This window comes from Osmerus mordax, chromosome 21 (assembly GCF_038355195.1).
Source record: "Osmerus mordax isolate fOsmMor3 chromosome 21, fOsmMor3.pri, whole genome shotgun sequence".
In the NCBI taxonomy this organism is placed as follows: domain Eukaryota; kingdom Metazoa; phylum Chordata; class Actinopteri; order Osmeriformes; family Osmeridae; genus Osmerus; species Osmerus mordax.
This window is the reverse complement of record NC_090070.1, coordinates 9,218,451-9,245,457: the sequence shown is the minus strand read 5'-3', so window position 1 is coordinate 9,245,457 and position 27,007 is coordinate 9,218,451. Positions and strand designations below refer to the sequence as shown.

General features: G+C 50.4%; 1 protein-coding gene across 4 annotated transcripts in view; it reads left to right on the top strand.

The window, feature by feature from the left end:
• The window catches only part of LOC136964916 (protein kinase C alpha type-like), a 41,636-nt gene extending 17,808 nt beyond the window's left edge, over positions 1 to 23,828 (top strand). For 2 of the 4 annotated variants that reach the window (XM_067258884.1, XM_067258882.1), the window contains 10 exons: positions 435 to 575; positions 840 to 1,013; positions 2,857 to 2,948; positions 3,592 to 3,654; positions 3,856 to 3,994; positions 9,254 to 9,334; positions 10,945 to 11,052; positions 15,523 to 15,663; positions 16,363 to 16,383; positions 19,692 to 23,828. In XM_067258884.1, coding sequence (XP_067114985.1) covers positions 435 to 575; positions 840 to 1,013; positions 2,857 to 2,948; positions 3,592 to 3,654; positions 3,856 to 3,994; positions 9,254 to 9,334; positions 10,945 to 11,052; positions 15,523 to 15,663; positions 16,363 to 16,383; positions 19,692 to 19,856 — 1,125 coding nt within the window. In that variant the 3' untranslated portion in view covers positions 19,857 to 23,828. The remainder of the gene's footprint in view (positions 1 to 434; positions 576 to 839; positions 1,014 to 2,856; positions 2,949 to 3,591; positions 3,655 to 3,855; positions 3,995 to 9,253; positions 9,335 to 10,944; positions 11,053 to 15,522; positions 15,664 to 16,362; positions 16,384 to 19,691) is intronic. The other 2 variants (XM_067258885.1, XM_067258883.1) reach the window with 1 other exon arrangement.
• Positions 23,829 to 27,007: the final 3,179 nt, after the last annotated feature.

Genomic DNA, 27,007 nt, shown 5'->3' with positions numbered 1-27,007 from the left:
AACCCCGAGAGTCGACAGCCACAGAACGGGGACCTCAGCCAAACAAACTGTAGCGTGGCCCAGATAGGCCAACATCTGCTCCCCCCCCCCCCCCCCCTTGAGTTCCATGAACTGGAGCTGGCCTGACGCACTGGGAAGAGGACCAGGAGCTCAACCCCCCCCCCCCACCCCACCCCCCCCACCGCATGATCCTGGATCTGATCTCCTCTTCCTGGGGTCTCCATCTGTGTCTGTGCTCCCATCCCGCTCCAGGACGGCCCGCTCCATTGCTCCATTCATCGTCTTTAGTCCCATGGACTGGGTTTGGTGAAAACTGGGAGATATGGGGAGGGTTGGGGGTCGGATGGGGTGTGTGTGTCTGTCTGTTGTGCGTGCGTGTGTTTGGACGGTTCTGAGTGTGTCTCACCCCTTCGTCCCTTCCTCCTCCTCCGCAGAAAGCCAAGCTCGGCCCCACCAAGAAGGTGATCAGCCCGTCGGACGACGGCAGGTCCACCCTGCCCTCCAACAGCCTGGACCAGGTCAAACTTTCCGACTTCAGCTTCCTGGCTGTGCTGGGGAAGGGCAGCTTTGGCAAGGTGAGGAGCGGGGGGGGGGGGGGGTCAGTCCTACTGGAAAATCATTACCAATCAGCCAGGCTGGGAGCTTATCAGGCTGGGAGCTTATCAGGCTGGGAGCCTCTTTCAGCCTGTCAGTTTAGCACAGAGAGCTTCCACTCAACTCGAACACGTATCCCTCCCGACTCCGGGCGAATCGAATCCAAAAACCCCATCCAAATGCAAAACGAGACCCCGACCCGAATGCGAGCGAAACCGAATCGAATCTTTCCCCGCCGTGCGCAGGTGATGCTGGCGGAGATGAAGGCCACGGAGGAGCTGTACGCCATCAAGATCCTGAAGAAGGACGTGGTGATCCAAGACGACGACGTGGAGTGCACCATGGTGGAGAAGAGGGTCCTGGCCCAGCAGGACAAGCCCCCCTTCCTCACACAGCTGCACTCCTGCTTCCAGACAGTGGTACGCACACACACACACACTCACTCACACACACACTCGCACACACACACTCACACGCACACACACACTCACACGCACACACACACACTCACGCACACACACACACTCACTCACACACTCACATGCACACACACACTCACACACACACTCACGCACACTCACACACACACTCACATGCACACACACACTCACACGCACACACACACTCACGCACACTCACACACTCACTCACATGCACACACACACACACACACTGACACGCATGGTTACACACACACATGAATACACTTGGGCACGCCGCATATGTTCATATGCGCACACATGAATGCATCGGAAAAAAACGCAAACTCACACACACGCACGAGCGCACACAAATATGCACGCACACATGCACACTCACATTTTGCACATGCACTGTTTAAGCCGTCATGCATGCTATACCCCTATAATGGCACAGATACGGCACAAAACGTATCGTATAGTAACGTCACACAGAGACACACACACACAGAAGGTTCGGCGGCTTGTTCTAAGTTCTAAGCCGTCTCTGCAACTCTTTTCCTCATCTCAGCTCCTCATTCATCTTTAATCCCCCAATCTCTCACGGGCAGAGACCACAAAGGGCATGTGTCACTGAGTGCATTGAACACACACACACGCACTTACACACACACTGTACGCACGTACACACAGTCGCACACATACTGTACACACACACACACACTGTTAACACGCACACACGCACGCGCGCAGAGACATCTTCAAAATGGAAAGCCCATTTTGGTCTCGTAGTACAGCCCGTAGTGCTTTCATCACCCCTGTCACCTTTAGGGGGGCCTTGTCATGTTGAAGGGTAATTATTTCAGCAAGGTAATCTTCTCAGTGTGACAAGCTGCCGGCCTGTGATTGGCTGAGCAGCACAGGCACCAGGGAGTTGTCGGAAAGACTTAGTCTGACATGACCACACAAGGTCACAAACCAGTTTAGAAAGAGACTTTTTTGTTGTTTTTGTTTCGTTTTTGACATTACTGTACATCATTATGTATGATGTGGATATCCACAAAGCACTCTCGTTATTCTCACTGTCCGGTCTCCGAGCTGTCAGCACCTCTGTCTGGCTGCTCCCTCAGAGCTGTAGCCATTTGTTGACGCCAACTGTTGATCGCATCAGAGCGGTGTTGCCATGAGACAGCGTCAGGAGGAAGGGGTCAGGCGAGGCCTGGGTCCACGGCGTCCCTGTCAGGGGAGGGTGTCGGTGGGAGGCTTGATGTGTTTGACAGAGAGAGCTGGAGGAGGAGGAGGAGGAGGGTGGTCGGTCGGTCGGTGGTGAAGCAGAGGAGGTCATCCCTGTCAAAGCTGCTCTGCCTTAAGCATCCTTGCTAGCAGCTCGCCGTCCGGGAACACCAGACCTCCGCGCAGTCACGGGATAGGATTTCTCCAGCACTCACTGCAACCATAACGTGCTTTCAGAAAGAGGGTGTGGCTGTGTGTGTGTGTGTGTGTGTGTGTGTGTGTGTGTGTGTGTGTGTGTGTGTGTGTGTGTGTGTGTGTGTGTGTGTGTGTGTGTGTGTGTGTGTGTGTGTGTGTGTGTGTGTGTGTGTGTGTGTGTGTGTGTGTGTGAGAAAGAGAGAGAGAGAGAGAGAGAGAGAGAGCCATCTCTCATTGGGTAGGATTTCTTGCACCTAATGGGTATATAACCCCTCTCCCCCTCCCCTCCTTTTATCTGTCCCCCTCCCCCCCTCTCCTTCCCTCCCCCCCTCTCCCTCCCTCCTCCCCCTCTCCCTCCCTCCTCCCCCTCTCCCTCCCCCCTCTCCCTCCCTCCTCCCCCTCTCCCTCCTTCCAGGACCGTCTGTATTTCGTGATGGAGTATGTGAACGGCGGAGACCTGATGTACCACATCCAGCAAGTGGGCAAGTTCAAGGAGCCTCAGGCCGTGTAAGGCTAATACTAATACTAGAGAGAGAGAGAGAGAGGGGGGGGGGAAGAGAGCGAGAGAGGGGGGGGAAGAGAGAGGGGGGGAGAGAGAGAGAGAGAGAGAGAGAGAGAGAGAGGGAGGGAGGGGGAGGGAGGGAGAGATCATGACAGAGTGAATGTGCAAGAGGGGGGGAAGAGAGAGAGAGGGGGGGAGAGAGAGAGAGAGAGAGAGAGAGAGAGAGAGAGAGAGAGTGTGTAAGGGATTGAGAGGGTTTTGAGTGAGATAATGAAAGAAAGAGAAAAAGATAAGCCTCTCTGTGTGTGTGTGTGTGTGTGTGTGTGTGTGTGTGTGTGTGTGTGTGTGAGAGAGAGAGAGAGAGAGAGAGAGAGAGAGAGAGAGAGAGAGAGAGAGAGAGAGAGAGAGAGAGAGAGAAAGAGAGATAAGCCTCTGTGTGTGTGTGTGTGAGAGAGAGAGAGCGAGAGAGAGAGAAGGTTAAGCCTCTCTGTGTGTGTGAGAGAGAAAAGTGAGAGAGGGAGGAGAGGGGAGAGAGAGAGAGAGAGAGAGAGAGAGAGAGAGAGAGAGAGAGAGAGAGAGAGAGAGAGAGGAGGGGGCGGGTTGGGGGGGTGGTAGGGACTGAAGACATTGACCTGCTTGTCATTGCAGGTTCTATGCAGCAGAGATCGCCATCGGCCTGTTTTTCCTCCACAAGAAAGGAGTCATATACAGGTGGGTCCTGACAAGCCCTGCCCACACACTGGAACCCGTGTCCCACGGAATCTCACCCAGGAAATCCACCTTCCATGACAACTGTCATTGTTAGCATACTTTAGCACTGGTGCTAACTTCTACATGGCCTTGATATGAGAGAGGTTAGAGTCCCCCACACTTGAATGCAGCCCCTGACAAGGTGTTGCTGTCTCGTCACAGGGACTTGAAGCTTGACAACGTGATGCTGGACTCGGAGGGCCACATCAAGATCGCCGACTTCGGCATGTGTAAAGAGAACATGGTGGAAGGGGTGACCACGCGCACATTCTGTGGTACCCCCGACTACATCGCCCCTGAGGTAGGACAGCGTTTGTGTTTGTGGAAGTTGTGTGTGTGTGTGTGTTTGTTCGTCTTTGTCTACTGAGCCCCCCGTCGCCCTGGTTCTTTCACATCGGAGTCGACAGCTCAGGACACCGTACACACACATCCACACACTCACACACACACACTGACACACACTCAATAACAACGGCTCAGACATCTCTGTAGCCCTTGGCGTGTCCAAACACAAACAAGGCCCAGACACCACCGACCGCTCTGTAGAGCTGCAGCTCTCGTAGCAACACAGTCTCTGATTGTCTCATCAATTTGAATATGGGGAAAACATGAGATCCAAAAGAGCCAAACGGGTTTAAAAATGCAACGTTCTTAAAAACACGCCAGAGAACAAACATCCTTATACTGCTCTCTTCGCCGTAACTCAGTCGATCCACCCTGGGTACCCTGTCCTCTTAAGAGACTTAAGGTCTCTTAACTCCCTTAGGCAAGAGAGAGAGAGACTTAAGGTCTCTTAACACCCTTAGGCGAGAGAGAGAGAGACTTAAGGTCTCTTAACTCCCTTAGGCGAGAGAGAGAGAGACTTAAGGTCTCTTAACTCCCTTAGGCGAGAGAGAGAGAGACTTAAGGTCTCTTAACTCCCTTAGGCGAGAGAGAGAGAGACTTAAGGTCTCTTAACACCCTTAGGCGAGAGAGAGAGAGACTTAAGGTCTCTTAACTCCCTTAGGCGAGAGAGAGAGAGAGACTTAAGGTCTCTTAACACCCTTAGGCGAGAGAGAGAGAGACTTAAGGTCTCTTAACTCCCTTAGGCGAGAGAGAGAGAGACTTAAGGTCTCTTAACTCCCTTAGGCCAGAGAGAGAGAGACTTAAGGTCTCTTAACTCCCTTAGGCGAGAGAGAGAGAGACTTAAGGTCTCTTAAGGAGAACATGTAGAGAGAAACGGTCAATATTTTTGTTTTCCATCCATGCAGGTGTGTGTGTGTGTGTGGGGAGGTGGGTGTGAACGCACGTGTCTCCACACACACACACCTCTCTGCCTGTGTGAGCCCGTGCTGTTCTCCAGAGTGCGTTCCCCTGTACCCGTGTGGGGGACCGGCGTGTGCATGCCCATGTCTGCCTGCGTGTCCGGGGGGGTTGCATGTGTGCGCGCGTGCTCGCCCTGTCGGGGTCCTGAAGGAAGCCCAGTGGCCCGCGGTTCCCAGGGCGCCCCGTCACCGCCGTAGCAGCGTTATCTCCGCGCGGCATACCACATCGCTCCAGCAGCCCCCCACCCCCCTACCTCCCCACCCCCCCCGCCCCGCGCTGGGCTGGGCTTCACCCTGACCTACATGGCCAGTCACTGGAAGCTCCTATCTGAGAGCAGCGCTCGCGTCCACTCGTGTGAATTTATACTGGTGTAACAGACCAGGGACGGAGGGGAGAGAGACATACTGAGACAGGAGAGGGAGTGGGAGAGGGAGAGAGACGGAAAGAGGGGCGGGTAATGTGAGAGAGCTGGCAAAAGATGGAGAGAGAGAGAGAGACAGAGAGAGAGAGCGAGAGGGAGAGAGAGAGAGAGAGAGGGAGAGGGAGAGGGAGTGGGAGAGAGATGGAGAGGGAGAGAGATGGTGGGAAAGAGGGGCGGACAATGTGAGAGCGCTGGCAAAAGAGAGAGAGACAGCAAGAGAGAAACAAAGAAAAGGAGGGAGAGATGCAGACAGAGTGAGGGTGATAAAGAGAGCGCGGCAGATTAATCTGCTGCTGTCACAGATTAGCCATGTGAGCCGACGAGTCCGTGAGACTCAGGCCATCGCTCCTCCTCTCTCCTCCCCCTCTTACCTCCTCCACCTCCCCCTCTTCCTCCACCTCCTCCCCATCCCTGCTCCACTTCCTACTGTGTGACACCGTGGTAGAACCAATCAGCTTCCCCACTCACATCTGTCTGGGTCATATCAGGTGATGTCGGCACTGTGTCACGATGACATGAGCTTTTCCTTATTCCTGGCGCTAAAGAAGGCCAGGTGTGTTTTTCAAGGTGTGTGTGTGTGTGTGAGAGTGTGTGTCTGAGTGTGTGTCCCTGTCTCTGAGCTGTGGAGAAAGCACCAAAGCAGCAAAGTGTTATAAAGGACACTTAAACATGCCTTTTTTAGTTTTCACTCTAGTCACCACCAGGTCTATTTGGTCAGGAGAAAGTTACACCTTTCGCTTTTACTCATCAATACCAGTAATTAGACTACCTTAGGTACCTTTCACGCCCCACAAAGAGTTAGACAACACCGAGAGTAGAATCGTTAAAAAACCCAATTGGAGCGACCACTGAATTGTCCTCTGGCTCGACATTGCGGTTTCAGACAGCTTCACTTCCTTATTTTTAGCTCAGTTGCAATTAGCAAAGGCTGACAGATGTTTGCAGATCCGAGCAATTAGTGGCCGTGTTAGTTCCTCTGTGTCATTGGAAGCAGAAGTCGTGAGGAGGAGAAGGAGATGGAATTCTACCAACAGTCGACCTCAGCACTTGACAGTCAACTTGTCCCAGACTTTGCCTCTCTCCTCCTGACCTCCCTCAGCGCTCGATAAAGCCCGGGTCTGTTTTCATCCTTGACGACGTGTTTCAATCAAAACACGGAAGATGGCGGTTATGCGAGGCAATTAATACTCACATGCTAACCGCAGGAAGTGATCCCATCACAACGATGTGACGCTCCGAACACACACTCTGTAGAAGAAGAACATTGATTGATCATGCGGTGTGACACACACAGGCAGGGAGTGGCGACACCACCACACACACACACACATCCTCAAACATCCATCGATGAAATTCCTGCTCTGCTTTTTCTCCCAACAACCTGACTCCCGTTTCTCAGTGTTGCATTGAAACACGTGAGCCAGATCGTGGTACCATACGCATCCACGACATGCCTCGCTCTACATCCTAAAGCCTACAATAAAGGGGGAAAAAATGCGAAAGACCTACGACAGGACCCGTACTTTCTAAATCCACTCATCCCCCACTACAATGCAAACGTAAACACCCAAAGGAGCAGAGCAGGTCTGAACTAACGAAATAACACGCAACCCCTAGAACACATCCTATGTAGGCTTGTTTTGGATCGGTCCTCTCTCTTATCTCGGAGGGACTTCCACGCAGACGTCCACATCAAAGTAACAGCCTGAGATTGTTTGTGTTGTGTGGCGGGCCCAGCGGTGTTTGTAGTGTTTAGCTGCGACATGTTCCAGTCCCCCACAGACTGCCAGTTATTCCTTCCTACACTACGAGCCAGGGAGGCTATATTGGGAGCGTGGCTGGATGGGCTGGGGGTGGGCGCTTGAGAGTCTGTGAGCGCGATCCAGAACTGTCATGTGGCGTTAGGGATGACGGGAGATGTCCGCCGCCGCCGCATTCCACTTACACACACACACACACACACACACACATGCAAATACACACCCTGGCGCACAAACACGTGTACACGCACACACGCGCGCACACTTGCGGGATGACTCTCGCCGCAGACATGCAGCGAGAGGCCGAGCGCGCAGACGCACACACGCACAGACGCACAGACGCACAGACACACAGACACACAGACGCACAGACACACAGACGCACAGACACACAGACACACAGACGCACAGACACACAGACACACAGACGCACAGACACACAGACACACAGACGCACACACGCACAGACACACAGACGCACAGACACACAGACGCACAGACACACAGACACACAGACGCACACACGCACAGACACACAGACACACAGACGCACAGACACACAGACACACAGACGCACACACGCACAGACACACAGACGCACAGACGCACAGACACAGACGCACACACGCACAGACACAGTCACACGCACCGCTCCCCCGTGCTTACGCATGTTGTGATTCAGAGCGTCTGAACAGGCCATGAGCCTTCATGGAAACAGAGGGAACCAAGACAAACTCACCGAGAGCGTGGAGTGGCTGGCAGACGCCACGCCCTGTCTGTCTGGATCGTGCTCATGACTACGGCAGCAACAGAGGCATCACACACACACATGAACACACACACACACGCGTAACACTGTCAGTACACATGCGGTAGAACTAAAAGCATGTAACTAAAATTGTAACTGTCCGGTGGGGGACGGGCGACACTGGCAAGGACGGTCGTGTCACATTAGTGCCACTCGACGGAATGGCCCGAAAGAGATGTCCTCCTCCCAGCACGTTCTAATCCCCCTCTCCTTTGGACTGTCCACAGTACGAGCATCTGCACGCACACAGAGTGGCTCCACGCGGAAATACAGTAGTCATGCCAGTCCCATCCGTTTACCGGTTGACGGCTCTGAGGTCAAGGTCAAAGACTCGTGCGACAGACGTCCTCGTGCGTTTGCCAAGACTGCCCCGATCCGCCCCCTCGACATCCACGGGGGGGCCCCTCAGTGTTGAGATTCCAAAACGAGATAGTCAGTCGCTAAACAACAGAACAACATGTTCTGTTCTGAACAGCATTCAGAACAGAACAGCATTCGCGAAAACAAAAGTTTCGCGAATGCCCTTCAGCCAAGATCCACGAGGCCTGCTTTCAAGGCAGCCGGTGTCCATCCTCCCGTCTCCAGACACTGCCCCGGCAGAGGCGTGGGCCTGACCCGTCGGACCCCGACTAGACCAGGCGGACGTGTCCAACTCGGTAGGTTCGGAAGTGTCCGTGCGAAAGTGAAGCCTCGCATTTGAACGGAGCGGTTGACTTCCTCAAGTTTGAATCCTCTCGTCTTCAAACAAGTTACGCCTGTGTGCGTGTTCTTGTCTTCTTATGTGTGTGTGTGTTCTTGTCTTCTTATGTGTGTGTCTTGTCTTCTTATGTGTGTGTGCGCGTGTGTGCTTGTAGTGTTTACCTTCGCCGAACGATGTTGCACTGTATGCTGTACTGTAATATGGTGTGCTGCTTAACATCAGACAAAACACACACACACACACGCCTCCAATTATGTGAACAACAAAGCCCTTCAGCACAGGCCTCTTTGCTTGGCTCGTTGCCTGGTGACATAATGGCCTCTTACATGTTTTCCCCATCTCGTATTGACGACCCGAGACCCACCTGTCCCCTCCTTCAGTCTCGCCCAGAGGTGTGAGGGTGAACGGATGAGCGTGGATCGTCCATTAATACCCAGGCTCACTTCTGGTGTGGAGCCGGAATTTTCCTCCCCATATGAGTGTCACGCTGTGTGTACGTATGAGCACCCTGAAAGTCTGAGGTTCACGGCTAATCTAGTGCAACGTTCCCTCTGTCTGTCTGTCAGATTATAGCATATCAACCGTATGGGATGTCAGTGGACTGGTGGGCCTATGGTGTGCTGCTCTACGAGATGCTGGCAGGACAGGTGAGTGTCACACACACACACACACACACTCACCCCACAAGTTGTTACCCAGGGGCGCATATCAAGGACTCGAGTGGGACCCGTGCACACACTCACACGCTCACAAACACCCTGCCACATCACCACACCTGCTCCAGATGGGTATGACCCCGGGGGGTCCCTCCGACGGATCCTGCGGTGTTGACCCCCCCTCCTCACCTGGAGGTCATGGATGCCCATTTGGATGCTACGTGGCTAGATGGCAACAGCAGTTGGTGCTAAGAGGCTAGGCTAGCTGTGTGGCCCTACTCTATTCCAGGCCCTGCTGTTTTTAGACAGGCTGTACCTGCAGCCAGGGGGGTCAGTCAAGTGGGAGAAAAAGGTTTATTGTAAGCTGTCAAGATACTGAGCTTATGGTTGGTAATGATGAGGGGGCAGGCATGTAATGGTAGCCAGACCTTTCACTCCGTTTGCCTTAAGGTTGGCAATCTTAGTCTTAAACTCGTTTTTGCCCTCTCCTTCTCCCTCTTGCCTCCCGTTCCTTCATTCCTCCCTCCCTCTCCCTCTCTCTCTCTATCCCTCTCTCTCTCTCTATCCCTCTCTCTCTCTCTCTCTCTCTCTCTCTCTATCCCTCTCTCTCTGTCTCTCTCTCTCTCTCCCTCGTGTTTTCTCCATTTCTTTCTCTCTCCCACAAACATTTAAAAAAAAATCCACTCCATCCCTCTTTCTCCTCTTCCTTTGTCCTTCTCCATTCCATCCCATTCTGGTCCCTCCTTTCTACCTTTCTTCTCCTCTCTTTCCCTCCTCTCTTTCCCTCCTCCTCTTTCTAAAAGCTGTCTTCTTGCCGGCACTCTGCCTGACAGACAAGAGTAGCAGGCCTGTCAGACAGCTGTCAAACAAGTCACGTCTTTCTGCCCCCCCCCCTCTCTCTCTCTCTCTCTCTCTCTCTCTCTCTCTCTCTCTCTCTCCCTCTCTCTCTCTCTTTATCTCCCACTCTCTTTTTCTTTGTCTCCCCGTCTGTCTGTCTCTCTCTCACACACTCTTTCTCTCTGTCTCACTTTTTTGGTCTCTCTCCCTAAACGTCCCTCTGTCTGTCTCCCTGTATTTTTGTCGGTGTTTGTCGCTGTCTCTCTCTTTCCCCATTTTCGTAGATCTCAGAAAAAGTAGGTGTTGCTATGGTAACAGCTAATGGGGGGTGTGTGTGTGTGGGGGGGGGGGGTAATCCACAGACGATAGTAGTTCAGAGTGTCTCTGGTCCTTACATTGGGCTGCAGGGCACTAATGCCTCTTGTTCTGTTACCGGGTTCAAAAATGGGGGAAAGTAGAAAGGGGAGCTAACAGCATAGTCAGCACACACACCCGCTAATCCTGGGTGTTATTCTGACTCTGTTATTTTTCCCACTGTTTCAATTTCCATCTATTTCCACTCGTACAGTCACGAGGGTCGAAATGGGCAGAGAGCCTATGATTAAAAATAACCGAGAAGCGAATCCAAAATAAACATGGTTAAAAACAAACCAATAAACACTTCTGTTCTCGAGAGTGGGATCTTGGCGTCGACGCCACAGGACGGTAAACATGTCTGGATCACCGTGTGCTAGTAACGTTCTCCCTCTGCCTCCGCCCGCCAGCCTCCGTTCGACGGGGAGGACGAGGACGAGCTGTTCCAGTCCATCATGGAGCACAACGTGTCCTACCCCAAGGCGATGTCCAAGGAGGCCGTCTCCATCTGCAAAGGGGTGAGTTCCACACCGCCACTGTAACCACAGTAACCACGACCACGTCCGTCAGAACCAGTCACCACCACCACGTCCCTGTAACCACAGTAACCACCACCACATCCCTGTCACAACCAGTCACCACCACCACGTCCCTGTAACCACAGTAACCACCACCACATCCCTGTCACAACCAGTCACCACCACCACGTCCCTGTAACCACAGTAACCACCACCACATCCCTGTCACAACCAGTCACCACCACCACGTCCCTGTAACCACAGTAACCACCACCACAACCCTGTCAGAACCAGTCACCACCACCACGTCCCTGTCAGAAACAGTCACCACCACCACGACCCTGTCAGAACCAGTCACCACCACCACGTCCCTGTAACTACAGTAACCACCACCACGTCCCTGTCACAACCAGTCACCACCACCACGACCCTGTCAGAACCAGTCACCACCACCACGACCCTGTCAGAACCAGTCACCACCACCACCACGACGCTGTCAGAACCAGAACACGCCCCAACATCCCTGGTATCACCAGAACATGGGGAACATAGAGCCATGGTGGGGTCCCTGATCCCAGTGGATGAACGGGAGTTAGAGTCTGACCCGGGCAGCTACAGGCTTGTCATTGAAGGGACCACGGAGAGTAGCTGCTGCACAAGGTCACTCAGAAGACCTAAGGGCACACACACACACACGCATGTAGAGAGAGCTTGTTGTCCTGTGTTTGTATGTGGGTCGTTTGTGGATCCAGACGATGCATGCTAAATCCCCAACTCTCCCCCCAACGTGTGGACGCACTGTGGGTGTGTGTGTGTGTGGGTGTGTGTGTGTGTGTGTGTGTCTGTGAGGGCACCAAAGAAGAGACCAGTAGGAGAGATGTGTGTCCTGGGGACAGAGCAGAGTCGATGAGCTGTGTAATAACACGCTCGTGTTTCCTAGTCCCCACGTCTCCTCCTCAAGGGCCCCTCTCTCTCCTCTTCCTCCCTCCTCCTCTTCCTCCTCCCTCCTCCTCTCCCTTCTCTCTCTTCTCCCGCCCGGTCCTGTCCATGCTCCAGGAGAGCTCTCTGTCGTCCATATCAGCCCAGAGCCTAATGGATACGCAGCCCCCGGCAGGACTCTGACCCAGAAAACAACGGAGGTGGGGAGAGAGAGAGGGAGAGAGAGAAGGGAAGAGGGACAGAGAGAGAGAGAGAGAGAGAGAGGGGGGGGGAGAGAGAGGTTGGGTGAGAAGAAGAGAGGGAGAGAGAGAGGATGGGTGATAAAGAATGAAACAACGCTGAAGGCCAATGACTGCAGGAGGGACCGTCTCGCCACCTGAAAGTGGAGCACAGCTGGAAAGCCAATCGAGACAGAGAAGGCGCCAACAGGTCTTGAGTATACAAGATGGATTCACCCTCCCAAAGAGCTTCTCCCAGTGAAGCCGTCTCGACTTGACGTTCCACCTTCCTGACTCAATGAACCCCGCAGGACGGAGATTTCCAGAAGGCCGTCGGCGGAGTCCTCAGACAGAGCTGCTGTCTCGCGTCGGAGCAGGGTGTGAAGGGAGCAGCAGCCCCTCATTGTCTCCACAGCTGTGGACGAGGCTTTGATCCAACACCGGGGCTTTGTGGAGCGGGCTATCCTCTGAGGCCCCTGGGGGAATGAAAAGGGGAAATGGAAACGCTGCGTGTGTGTGTGTGTTCAAAGCCCGCTCCCCTCCATGTTAGCGGGCGATCTCCAGGCTTCCCAGGAGCATCTACAGTACCTGCCCCCCCCTCACTCCCACCCCATCACCCCAACCCCCACACTCCCTACTGTCGCTCAGCAACCATCTGCTCTCTCCTCTCCCTCTCCACCACATCAGAAGCTTGGATTTCTCCAGCCAGCGCAGTGGGTGGTGGTGGTGGGGGGGGGCACAGGAGTCAGCAAGTCTCTTTCAAATAGCTCAAAATAGCCACACAAATACACGTTTGTCCGAAATACATAACCCGCATGCATGGAAAAAGCCACAGCCCTGTGATGGAAATACTTCTGAAACAGTTGGACCCCAGCCACAGATATTCATGTTATCATCCTGCAGGGAAGGGGTTCAGTTGAAGTACATTTACATTACATTTAGTCATTTAGCAGACGCTCTTATCCAGAGCAACTTAGAGTAAGTACAGGGACATTCCCCCCGAGGCAAGTAGGGTGAAGTGCCTTGCCCAAGAACACAACGTCATTGGCATGGACGGGAATCGAACCAGCAACCTTCTGATCACTAGCCCGATTCCCTAACCGCTCAGCCACCTGACTCCCTGAGTTCACGTCAAATACATTGACACAGGCATATCATGTACGTACGTACGTGCCGTATATTTAAACGGGACTAGGCGCAGCGTTGTGTATCACTTGGGGTCGTCGTCGTCTGAGCGTCATTTACTGAGCGGATGACCCGCGAACAGCCGGGTGTTGCAGTCTTGAACATCTGAAACACTCTGCCTGTCCAAAAATGCATTTCTTTGCTAATTAGCATACATGATACTGTTGGACTTGAAGGAACAAGGGTGTTTTTTGAAGGGTGTTTTTCGCCCCGGAGTTGGGGAGTGACAGGGTGGGAGAGGAGCGAGTCAGTATGCTGACGGCGGGGAGTGTGTGAAGGGTCTTTCGATTCGGCTGGTACAGGGAACATGAAGACCTGAGAACACAGAGCTGAAAATTACTTTTCACTCTCCAGCAGCTACCACTGTCAGGAGAATGAAATGTGTGTGTGGGCGTGCGTGTGTGCGAGAGAGAGAGCCTTGGAGGGGGGGGGGAAGGGGTTCTAGCTTCAGGTGGTTGGGTGTTATTTGGGATGTTTACATCACCCTTTCTCGGACCCACTGCTGTGTCGCTGCAATTTGAAGTCGTGATGGATGGTAGATGTGTGTGTGTCCGCACGCATGTGTTTGTGTGTGTCGCGGCGCCCTGCCCCGACGATTCTCATTTATTTCCGTGGCTCTTTCACTCGGAGCTCGTGATGGGTTTTCCACACCTGGAGAGCTGCGGAGCTGTCACACGCTCACACACTGCAGCTCGGACTCCCTGGATGAGACTCCCTGGATGAGACTCCTTGGATGAGACTCCCTAGATGAGACTCCCTGGATGAGACTCCCTAGATGAGACTCCCTGGATGAGACTCCCTGGATGAGACTCCCTAGATGAGACTCCCTGGATGAGACTCCCTAGATGAGACTCCCTAGATGAGACTCCCTGGATGAGACTCCCTGGATGAGACTCCTTGGATGAGACTCCCTAGATGAGACTCCCTGGATGAGACTCCCTAGATGAGACTCCCTGGATGAGACTCCCTGGATGAGACTCCCTGGATGAGATTCCCTGGATGAGACTCCCTAGATGAGACTCCCTGGATGAGACTCCCTGGATGAGACTCCCTGGATGAGACTCCCTAGATGAGACTCCCTGGATGAGACTCCCTGGATGAGACTCCCTGGATGAGACTCCCTGGATGAGACTCCCTAGATGAGACTCCCTGGATGAGACTCCCTGGATGAGACTCCCTAGATGAGACTCCCTGGATGAGACTCCCTGGATGAGACTCCCTGGGTGGGACATAACTAAGAGGGGGACATCACACCAGTCTACTGTCTCTGAGAACAACACACGACGACATCACAAAGACTATCTTACCTCACCGTTGCGTGCTACTGTGTGTGTGTGTACCCTGTGTGTGTGTGTGTGCGTGTGTGTAAAAGTGTACGTGTGCGTCGATCTGGGTAATGATGCCTGAGCAAAATGTCATCCTTTCTGGGATTTGAATTATAAACTTGGTCTGCACAGTAACCATGTCGAGCAGAACACCTCAATAACTGCTTCATATTTAAATACCCAAGTGAAGATGTATTTATCGAATGTGCATTTTAAGTGTGTCCTTGCATTGCGCGCACTTGTATGTGTGTGTGTGTGTGTTGAAAAACAACATGGCAAGACGGGGAGACAATTGTATCACTTTTTAAAAACCCCATCTGCTCTGCTCCCAACCCCCTGACCTAGTAAAAGAGAGAATGAGAGACAACAACAAAACACAACACGGGAGAGACCAAACGAGGGGGGGGGGGAGACCAAACTAGGGGAGGGAGAGACCATACGAGAGGAGGGAGGGAGAGCCCAAACGAGGGGAGGGAGAAGCGGGCAAAGTGAGAGACGGGAACTTGGAGTTGGATAATAGCTACAGAGATACGTTTGCCTTCAGCGGCTCTGAGAATGCACACAGCGTTCACTGGTTCGTTTCCATTTCAGCCCAATGTTAAGAGGTGAAACGAAACAGATGGTCCATTTGAAATCCCTTGGAATGATGTTCTGTGTGTCTGCTATGTTCTGGATGTACTTCTTATGTTCTGTCTCCTACTTTAGAGTATAACATGCGAGTTCCACATGTGACTGATCAGTAATGAGATTTGAACATGTCCTTTCTGACTCCGCCCCCCTCCCTGTGCCCCGGCCAATCCCAGCTGATGACCAAGCACCCGTCCAAACGTCTGGGCTGCGGGCCGGAGGGAGAGAGGGACGTCAGGGAGCACCACTTCTTCAGACGCATCGACTGGGAGCGCCTCAAGAACCGGGACATCCAGCCTCCCTTCAAGCCTAAAGTGGTGAGTCACCCCTCCACCCCCCTCCCCCCCCCTCCACCCCTCCACCCCCCTGTGAGACTGGGCGGAGTCACCCTGGAGGCTGGATGTGTTCTCTTGGTTTACTGTCTGAGACGTTAGCCTGGCGCTGTGAGTGCACACACAAACACACCCAAACACACCCAAAGGCTTACACGCACGCACACACACACACACACACACACACAGAAGTACACCCAAACACAGAGGTGTACACCCTCACATGCCCACACGCCAGCATCCCTTTACGCCTTCACGACGCGCGTGTGCAAACCCCCACACCTTCGAATAAAAAGACACTCTCTCACCCCCTCGTATAGAGATTCACACTGACCCTCCCTGATGACGAGCGCTTCTGATGTATCCGGCAAGAGTTGCATATGTTGTGTAGATCTTTTGTTGTTGTTGTTGTCGTCCTCGATGGACGGGTGTGCGTAATTGATCACGTGTCCATGTGTTATGAATGCGCCGTGTGTCTCTTTGACACGGACGGTCGCTCGAGGGGAAAGGGTGTTACTGCATTCCCTGGCGTTGAAGGAAAACGGAGAAGAAAGACACGAAGTAGGTCATTCGGAGTGCATGTGTGCATCTCTGCGTTTTACACGTGTGTGTGTGTGCGTGTGTGTTTGTGGTTCTGACATCTTCAGTTTAAATATGTAGCTCTCTTCTGTTTCAAACCCCAAGGGTTCCAGCTTCTCTCACAAGGTGAATTCTGGCTTCATGTTGTTTGTGTAGGGTCTGGTGCGTGTGTGTGTGTTTCTGTGTGGATGAGCATGCACCTGAGTGTGTGTATGTGTGCTCGTAGTTTCGACATTTGTGTGTGTGCGATGGTATAAAACAACAGACAGACGCGCTTTTCTGGGAAGCTGCGTGCATGTGTGTGCACGCTTGCCGAACTGTGAATGCATGCGCACGTTTAGAGAGAGACCGTGTGTGTGTGTGAATCCGTTGCTACCCGCTCTGGTGCTCCTTCCTGTCTGTGACCCAGTCAGGGAGAGAGGCTGAAAGAGATCCCCAGGTCACTGAGTTGTAGGACCAAAGAGAAAAAGTTCCCCCGCTGGAACTTCTAATGGCATCAGGCACAGTCATTTATCATACTCAATGAGGGCCTCAGAGTGCTTCTAATATGCTTGAGTGCAGGAGCTCGTGTGTGTGTGTGTGTGTGTGTGTGTGTGTGTGTGTGTGTGTGTGTGTGTGTGTGTGTGTGTGTGTGTGTGTGTGTGCACGTGCTTGTGTGCGTGTCTGAAAATGTGAGAGAGAGAGAGAGAGAGAGGGCGAGAGAGAGACAAACAGGTGGAGAGACAGCCAAACAGGAGAGAATCTAAATAGGTCAAGCTGCGGCGTGCATTGTGTTTACAGAAGACAGAACCACGATCACACGCAGGCTGGTTCTGCAAGTGTGTTTTCTTTGGGGGGGGGGGGAGGACAGAGGAGATTGGGAGAGAAGATGTGAAAATAAACATAGGGAGTTGGTGGAGCTAGTCCCCCTCAAGGTCAAGCTGTCAACACAACACTCAGACAAGCCGACCTCGTGACATACCTCTGAATGTAGGGCAGAAGGAAGTGATGGGCGTCATTAGTCATAGAGGGGCTGAGGGGCTGACCGTCAGAGGCAGTCTGGGAAATGCAGTCCGGGACGACGTGGAGAATTAGGAGAAGCGTGTGCGTGTATGTGTGTGGAGGTTGGAGACAGGGAGCACGTGAGAACTCTACTGTCGTTTGTCACCGAGTCAAAGGTTCACCCGACCACTCGACCGATCAGAGCTGCTCAGCGTTCCTGCACGTGGCTCCGTCCACGCGGCAGCGTGCCACCGGAGAGCTGATCGACGGGAGCTTTTTCAGTCGGAGCTTTCCACGCCGTGAGTGGAGCGAGAGAGCCCGTAGAGCTGTTTGGGGTGACGCAGCCGAGGGAATCCATAGTCACTTCCACTGGAGAGGGATTCCTCATGTCTACACAGACACATCCTCTGGTTCTACTACCCCAGGAATCTCGTGTGTGATCTTAACCGTAACTGGGAAGGAAAAGGCTTATTGCCTACCAGCTCTCAGGGGACGTTTTTAGGTGAAAATGACACAAAAATATCGGTAGGATATTCATTTTGACAACACTCGAGTAAGCCATTGGAGATAGTTCAAGGGTTTGTTCAGAAGTCAAGGTCATTTCTACCGCAGAGTTTCTGTTAGCAGGGTGGAAGGGTATGCTGGGTAATGGAATGTCACCTATTTACCACAATGTCTGGATGGGAAATTGAGGCCTTGGCAGGTTCATGTCTGGATATTGCACACTTCAGAAGGTGGCTGGTGTCACATTGATATCGTCTTTCTCCAATATACAGCAGTGCATGGTGTCTTACTGATGTGAGGCCATTTTCTTCCTTGGTTCATCCTTGGGTTAGGTGCAAGAAATTACTGATTTCTTTTTTCTTTTTTTGTATCAGTCCATTTAGGAAATGAATTAATTGAAATTCCAATATTTCCAAAATGACTCACTGGAATTTTCTGTCTTTCTTCAAATGTCTTACATTAGATCACAAGAAAACACTAAGAATTGTGCAGACTGGCAAGATAATCATGTAACCCATGTCATTATCACATATGCCATTGTGCCTGCTTCCAACAACTCAACACAAAGGAATGTATGGTCTAGAATGTACAGTAGATGAGTGATGAGATGCACCCCCCCCCTCCTCGGCCCACACACAGGTGACCTTGCCCTGTTAACACAGCTTTGAAGTGTTAATCAACACGATCCCGGATATGACAGGTCTCCTCTGTCTTTGATAAATGATTGTCCGTCCTTAATAAAAGCTTGCTTTCATGTTTCAAGTCCCAGAATGAATCCTCTGCCTGTGAATATACTGGTTAACCCCTTTGTAACAGCATCGCCACTGCTGGTCCCTCTGATCTTGTCAGAGACTGAGGCCCTGCAACTCATTTATGTCATTTGAAGTGGACATTCATTTAGGTCTAGTAACTTGGCAACCACTCTGTCATTTGTTGTCATTTCTTTTGTCCAATTGAGAGGACATCCTAGGCTTTCTAATGATTCAATGTGAATGACCTCCGTACTCGCCTTCGCACTAGCCATATCTGTCTAGATAGTTAATCAAGTCCTTTTCTATCTATTTTCCTTCAAATATGTTTTCCCCAAACACTCAAATTAAGTAATTGTCTCTTGAGGATGTTTTCTGTTGTTGAATAATCAGGTTTGGTGGTTAGTGTTTGGTGCTGGGTGGGCTCACATTTATAACACCTAAATAAGCAAGTACCAAAAGAGTAAACAAATCGAGGTGCTCTGTTTAAGAGGAGGGTTTCTGGGTAACCTGGCGCCCTCCATTGTAGAGGCTCTGACTCCGTGTTCAGCTGTTTGCCCTATGGCAGATGACTCACCCACAGCTGCGCCAGGGTCACTTTGCAAATCAGGCATCCGGTTGCATTATAGTCCAGGTTAACATTGCAGCATGTAGAGCGTGTCATCAAATGGACTGGGATTGAGGATGGAGGCTGGACTAGGATTAGGAGTCCAGGAGGAATAGACAGGATCAGGTGCAGAATACCTTTCATGCACTGGAAAACAAAGAGAGGGGAAGGGTTGGGGATTTACTGGAGCACATTATAACCGCATTTAAATTTGGCTCATGTACTGTCCTGTTTGCTCTGTCCAAAAGCGCTGCTAAATGGATGATTCTGTACAGAAGACTGCTTCAGGGCTACATGGACGGGCTGCTCGTACTGCTGTTGTGTGTAGTGCAGTGAGCAGAAGTGGACCCAAGTGTCTGGAGCTGCTGTTGCGGTTATGATGTTGTTATCCAGTCCTCCTTGGGTTATGCAACTTGGAAAAAACACCTGCTTACCGGCCTGGGATGTTTCACACGGCGATGGGACGTCTTATCAGATCGCTTTGATTGTTCTGCTCTGTGTAGAGCCTGTGTAGCCCTCCACTCAGTAGCTCCATGCCTCTCCTCTTAACGCCTCTCAACCCTCTTTCTCTCTCTCCCTCTTCTCTCCCGCAGGGCGGCAAAGCGGCGGAGAACTTCGACAAGTTCTTCACGCGCACCCAGCCCCAGCTCACGCCGCCCGACCAGCTGGTCATCGCCAACATCGACCAGGCCGACTTCGCCGGGTTCTCCTTCATCAACCCTCAGTTTATACACCCTTCCATCAACTTCACAGTATGAGGAGAAGGGAGGGGATGAATCCAGCCTGGACCCCACCCACCACCCACCACCCACCACACACACACACACACACACACACCAATGTCCTCTCTACTATCCCCTCCCCCCACCCGAACCCATTTAGCCAACACGACAGATTCTGAAAACACACTCCTTAGCCGCCCGCAGCTTCCCTGTTTACGTACCTCAGTTTGGGATTCTTGAAAGAATCTGTCCATTTAAATTTGTGCTCTGGAATGACTTGAATTGACTTTGGCCAGTGCTGGTGTATTGACTGGGGGTAGCATGGGGGAGTTTAGAGGTTACGTCTAACATGTCTAGGATACGACTGCTGCTTGGAGAGAGACCTTAGGTAGGAGTGACACCCGACACTGAACGGTGGAGGGAGAGTTCTCTATGAAGCAATGCCAGTTTGTGATTATAGACTGATGGACACACGACACCTAACAGTCTGTCGTTCGTAGACCTCCTGACCGAAACCCATTGCTACGCGATTTGATTGGTGATGCCACCACCTGTTATCGAATGATGCATTTTTTGCAATCCATGAAAGGACTTGAAGGGCAACAGGCCAAAGGTGAAGAACAGAGGGCGGGATCGATGTGGGCATTGCACATCAAGAGTAGTGCACACATGCTCTAGTCCTGTTTACAATGGGGTGTCTTTGGTAATGTGTACATCGACACCGGTGTACATCGATATTCCAACAAAACAAGTCCCTTTATTAGATATACAACATGGCATGCCCAACCAAAAACATACACACACACATAGATGACGACTGGCAAAATGTTGCCACTAACTTTTCTTGAATTGCAGGTAGTATTGTTCCCTTGTGGTTAGGTTTACAGCCATTAGTAGACCTTCAGAGATAGCAGCAGTTAACAGTTGATATTTGTACAATGTCATAACTACGTTTTAGCAAAGCGAATATGACATTGTTTATTGTTTGACAAGACATCTCTAATGACTGCCATTAGCATCAAACACTAGTAAGTGACAGTATGCTCACCATCCTAACATTACTGTTCTGCCCGGCGTCCCACTTATCAAACAAAGACTCTTATTGGTCGATGAATCTCTTTAAAGGATGTCCTTCAATCGCTGAAGTTCCTAATTACGTATTCATGCGATTTTTGGAAGGAAACTACTTGTACTCCTGAGAATGTTTTTTTGTTGTTGTTTTTGAGGATTTCGACTAGATAAAATTGATGACAGGTTATTGTTTTTAGTTGAGTCATGCAGATAAATTAAATGACAAGCCTGTTCCCTTCCATATAGATACAGTATCTTGGGCTAGTATAGAGACCCATACGAAGACTAATATTGGGTTCAAATTGTGTTCCAGTACCTTGCTAGAGGTTTCATTCAATCTGGCTTTGTGAAATTGATAGAGATCATATAATTATTTAATTGTCTCCAATCATGTTTGTTTAATGTGATGTAATCATTTTTCCATAATTTCTCATTAACTTTAACACATACCAGTGTATTAACTCTTATGTAAATATTCATGAGTTATTTTGAAAAAATATATAGCAACTCACAGTTTTTATACCAACAACTGAATGTGCTTTTATTACGTAAGGGGGAAAAAATATTTCTATGTAAAGGGGGGGGGGGGGGGGGGGGACACACAGAAATGATCAACTTTGTAACAATCTCGGTGTTGAAGTCTTTCATAAAGTCAGGTTGAGAAAATTGCAAGAAATATCTGTACAACATTTTTGCCGATGATCCCAAATGTCAATTTATTCAAGCAGTTTGTTTTCCTGGTCTTACCACATATCCAAAGTTTATGAATGTGATGAGTTTGATGACTGGATTCACTCGTAGTGGCTCATGATCCGGTGTCTAATAGCTATCCCTTCTGTGTCTGCATGTTGTTGGTAGGAATCAACAGTGCATGTTATAAACTTAAATGCTGCATGAAACTAAGTACCGGGCCTCTGGTCTTAGAAGTAATGTTTGACTCCCTCACAACACAGGTTTGGGGTCAGTTAAACATGCGCAGGCCCTGACCGCAAGCCGGCTGTTGTTTTGAAAGCTGACCCTGGAGCTGATTGAAAATGAAGCTGCATAAGTGTGGTCTTGGCCAGACCGGTGAGTCCACTTGCTCTCCAATGTCTCAAAGAAGGGGTTTTCTTTTGTTGTAAATGTTTGTGTTTGTCTGTGAGATAAGTTGGTTTTCGTTGTTGATTTTGTTCTTCCCGCTTTGCTCCAGTAATTCAAGAATGTTTAACGGAAATATCACTGTCGCAACTCATATCAGAATGATATATTGATAACTTTTAATAGATTTATATGCTACCCCCCCCCCCCCCCTTTTTCTAAGGGTGTTGCTCTCCTAATGATTCCTCACTAACCTTTCGTCTGTGCCAAACCAGAAACAGCCAGAACCCGACAATAGCAGCGTTGCACTAGCTGTAGTCTCGCCGATGACTGTGGCTGGCAGCTCTCTCGACAGCGCCGAGAACCCTGCCAAGGCCACACTCACACTTGTCTGTCCCAACCCGATGCGCTCCTCGCTAAACACATGTAGCCACCGGGGCGCTCATATATATCGATGTCAATGCAGTTCCGATGCCAGTCAACTAGCCAGTCAGTCCCACCACAGTGTTGTTTATGTACTCGCGTGCGTGTCTCACCCACGGTCAGCACCTTTGCACGTGTTTGACATGTGTGCTTTATAGCCAGACAGCAGTATGACGACTTCTCCTTCTGTGTTAACGCCGCTCTACTTTCCCCTCTTACCTCCCTGTGCCTGGCGATGAATAAGCATGTCCGCGAGTGAGCGAGCGAGTGTGCTTGCGGGGGAGCAATGCGTTCAGAATACGTTTTTTAAGGACGTGGCAAAACATGGAAGGATAACAGACAGGCGGTTGTGTGTCTGAATGCATGAACGAACGAGGAAATGTGTGGATCGAGTGAACTATATGGATCGATCAATGTACAAACCCTGTGCCTCCTCCTGACCTTTCTCTACCCCTGTCTGGGTAGCTCCACCACTCCCTCCCTCCCGACCCCTCCTTTCTCAGTGCCTGGGCAATACATCTCCTTATAGACGAAGCCCTCATCCTTTTTCCGTTGAGAAGCAATCAGTTCCTTTAGGCAGTTTTTTTTCCCTCCCGTTCCAAATCCCGTTTCCTTTGACACCACCCTCACTCTCTCGGTGATCTGTAGGGGGTTTGACATGGGAAGGGGATTGGCCAAATGTATCCTTAACTTTTCCTTTGTTTACATCCCGCTTCATATATTTTTTTCCTTTTCAAACGTACACGAGTCCACAGATTTAGCGTTCATGAAAACAAATCTTAATTGTTCTCGGTTCGTGTTTCCTGCTTGGTTTGTAATGATTTGAGATAAATGTTGGCTTTACCTGTATTTGTTTCTATGACTCTTTAGTGTTTAGTTGATGCTTTCTCCTTCTGGTGTTTCCAGACCTGGGTTGGAAAACAATGTCTCCAATACTCGCTAAAGCTTGTCTGGACAGACAGGTGGCAGGGCGTTAACAAACATGGTTCCTAAAGGTCAGACAGTTTCAATGGAGCACAGAGAAAGGATTTGACAGGATTTGAAAATACTATTTCCGACCCAGGTTTGGCAGTATCCTGTCCCGTATGAAGAGAGGTGGAATTGGGCCGTGTTTGTGTTCGTGTAGAACACAGTCTAAACCGTGGGCTGATTGCCTTCTCTCATACGGTCTCTTAACCTCTCTCGTTTCTGTTCCTGTGTGAACCAAGCGCTTCTTATGTCTTTGTACATACATAATTTAGAGATCTACATACAGTACATGTCTGTAAAAGAAAGAATATATTGTATTTTGCAAATGGTGTATGTTCGTTCTAACTCCTAACCCCCAGGCCCCTATCCCTTAACCCCTTGAAATTAGTCTTGAGCTCCTTACCTTGTAATCAATCGTGTCATTTGTACCTACTGTATGATAATGCAAATAAAAAAGACAAAACTATAGCCACACGGCTACTGTCTCTTGTTTGGCGATTCCTTTCAGTGTCCGCATGAAGCAAGACGTCCACATGTTTTGTACTATCTTTCTGACTTCATACCGGGCAGAGTCATGGGAATAAGGTTAACAAAACCTTTTCATGAAACAAATGGGAATTACAAATGATGTCATTGATGCGTCAGGTAGGTAAATCGCTAGTCTAGCGCAGTGGTTCTCAACCCTGGTCCTCAAGTCCCCCCCTGTCCTGCATGTTTTAGATGTTTCCCTGCTCCAACACACCTGATTCAAATGAATGGGTCATTATCTAGTTACGCAGAAGCCTGCTAACGACTATTCATTTGAATCAGGTGTGTTGGAACAGGGAAACATCTAAAACATGCAGGACAGGGAGGCCCGAGGACCAGGATTGGGAACCCCTGGTGTAGAGCAAGGACAAGGGTCGCCACAAAAGAATGCGCAAAATGTGCTCACAGAGAGAGGTATCCTCTGTCGTTGGAGAGGACCAGCTTTCAAAAGGCCAGGTCACAGGTGTGCCCCATCAGCAATCATGGTCCGTCGCCCTGCCTGCCGTCAAGCAACTGAAACAAACAGACACAGAAACAAGACAGGGAGAAGAGGCCAGAAAACAAGTTCAAGTGATTTTCCCTTCCCAATATGACAAGTGTGTGAGTGTGAGTGTTTAGTCATAGCTCCTCTGCTTTAGAGCCCAAGTTACATTTCCATCTCGTTGTTATTAGCCTAACTCAGCACACTAACACAGGAAGTCCTAATCCTCCCTCACATATTTCTGCACCGGTCATGATTGTTTGCAAGTTTACAGTTTGATAACAATGTGTAAGGATAAGTCACACGCTAGGTTGCCTATTTTACACGCAGTGGTTGCAGCTTACTCTGTGACATTAACACATTTGGCTCAAGATGGAAGTTTTCAGTATCGTTGTCCGACGGCTTCGAGTGGCACCGTCCATACTTCTTATTCCTGAGCATGATCACGATTGAAAGGATCCCATATTTGTCTTCTTCTCCTTCATCACGCGCAAGGAGAAAGGCGGGGAGAACGCACACACACAGATCAACATTTCACGACAGAGGAGCGCTGAAGACACGTTCATGGAAGTGTTGAATATTTCATTGCGGAGGCCACAGCTCAATCAAAGTTGCGCTGGCAGCGCAGGCTCCGCTTCCTGTCTACGGACTTGGCTGTTGGCACACAGCCCCGCCGGAGTCGTGATGCCAAAAGTTCTCCACGCATTTGAAGTCGGGTCTGGTCTGCTTGCCGTCCCACATGGATTCATATTGTTCAGCCTTTGGCAGGAGAACCAGACGAACAACAAAAGAGTTCCTGTTGACTGGAGCTACGGCACAAGTGCCAGGAGTTTGAAGGCCCTATAAAAAGATATTCTACTCAAATATGCAGGGTGGAACGGGTGGCCATATAGACTCAATCCATCAAAATGTTTTCAATTATTCCTCCTTTTCACTTAACCCTTTACGACGCCACAGTAACAGAGATAGTCGATTCTTGCTGGGAGGGGGGGGGGGGGGGGATTTGTGTGATAGCCTGTCTGCCTTGTGTCTGTGTCTGTGTGTGTGTGTGTGTGTGTGTGTGTGTGTGTGTGTGTGTGTGTGTGTGTGTGTGTGTGTGTGTGTGTGTGTGTGTGTGTGTGTGTGTGGTGTTCCTCTTCATCAGTATTCTTTCCATTCAGCTGATGTAACAACTGCATGTCTGTGTCCATCAGCATCATGTCAGGAAGAGAGGCCGGGGAGTCCAGCGACAGCTCCGCCCGCCGTGTTGCATCACGGTGAGGCAGAGGTGAGGTGTGTGTGTAAGGTAAGAGATGGCCCCGACAAAATAACCAGCTCCGCCCCGCCCCCCCCCCCTCCCCCCCCCATCGCCCGCGGGGGCCACTGAAGTGGGACGGCCACTCACCCATGACACAGCAGACGCAGTACGGCCCAAGCGGTTCACTTCAACTCTGGCGCCAAGTGTCTGGGGTTTCAATGTGGACTGCTCCTCTCTCTCCTTCTCTCTCTCTCTTTCTCCTTCTATCCCTTCCTCACTCCCTTTCCCTCTGTTGATGACTCCACATCTCTCTTCTCGATCACTAATGCCGCAACCACCCCCCCCCATTTCAGTTCACTAGTTACACACCACAAATCCCCATCTGGTAAGGTATGGGAATCCAACGCTTATAAACAAGGCCTTATGGTCTAGACCGTCTGCAAAATATGCATGGTTTGTAGTTAAAGCAGAACAAAAAGGAAATATGTGTTTTCATTCACAATGTAAAGCACGAAGTATAAATCCCAGACCTCCTGTTTTTTATAAGATTTTGGCGCTGGCCTTGGTCCTGAATATACTCTATCGCCAGCAGACAGAACGTCAACATTAAACTATTGGACGCTTAATCTTAATATACATTATGTTTAGGTGAAATTATAGCTCAAGTTTCATTGGATCATAGTGCTAACCAGTAGGTTACTGGGTTTGTTAAATTGACGTCTTGGAATGTAACCTTCTAGCCTCCTTATTATGCATTGTAGTGTGATGCGCCAGATGCTCATTAATAATTGAATGAATTACCATATGCTGTTTCACCAGTGGTGATGGTCAGAGATGAATTTAGTAAGAAAGCGATTCAAATTGTAATGTCATGCTGTAGCCTATAAAGATTACGGTCTGTGCACACGGGAAATGGCATAAGCAAAACAATTCGTTATAATCACATACAAATCAGCCAAAATAATCAGGGGGAAAAACACAAAACAAAATGCTCATGCCTGTGTATAGTTAGATCCATCAGATTACCTGATAAGAATACATTAGGGCACATTTGGAGGGAGGGGGGACAAGGTCAGACCCAATTGGTTAATTTACTTGCAGTCTGCACGCAGTCTTCGTGTGGCGCTCAAAGGAGAAGTAGGGTAGGCTACCGAATTCCTCCTAGAACCCACTTTAATTCAGAATGAAGTCGATTAGACAGTAGCCAATTCAACCAAAGTCAATACATTTTAAACCTGGAGTAAGAAAACATCCTTTTGTATTGAATGTAGACTACGGACGGACCCTTTCCCTATCCAACTGATGCCCACCTGCTGGAGCGAAGCTTCGTTGAGTGCGCACGTCGAGCAGATTCCAAAGCGCGCCACGCATCCCTTGCCCACAGCTTCTCCACTTGCCAAC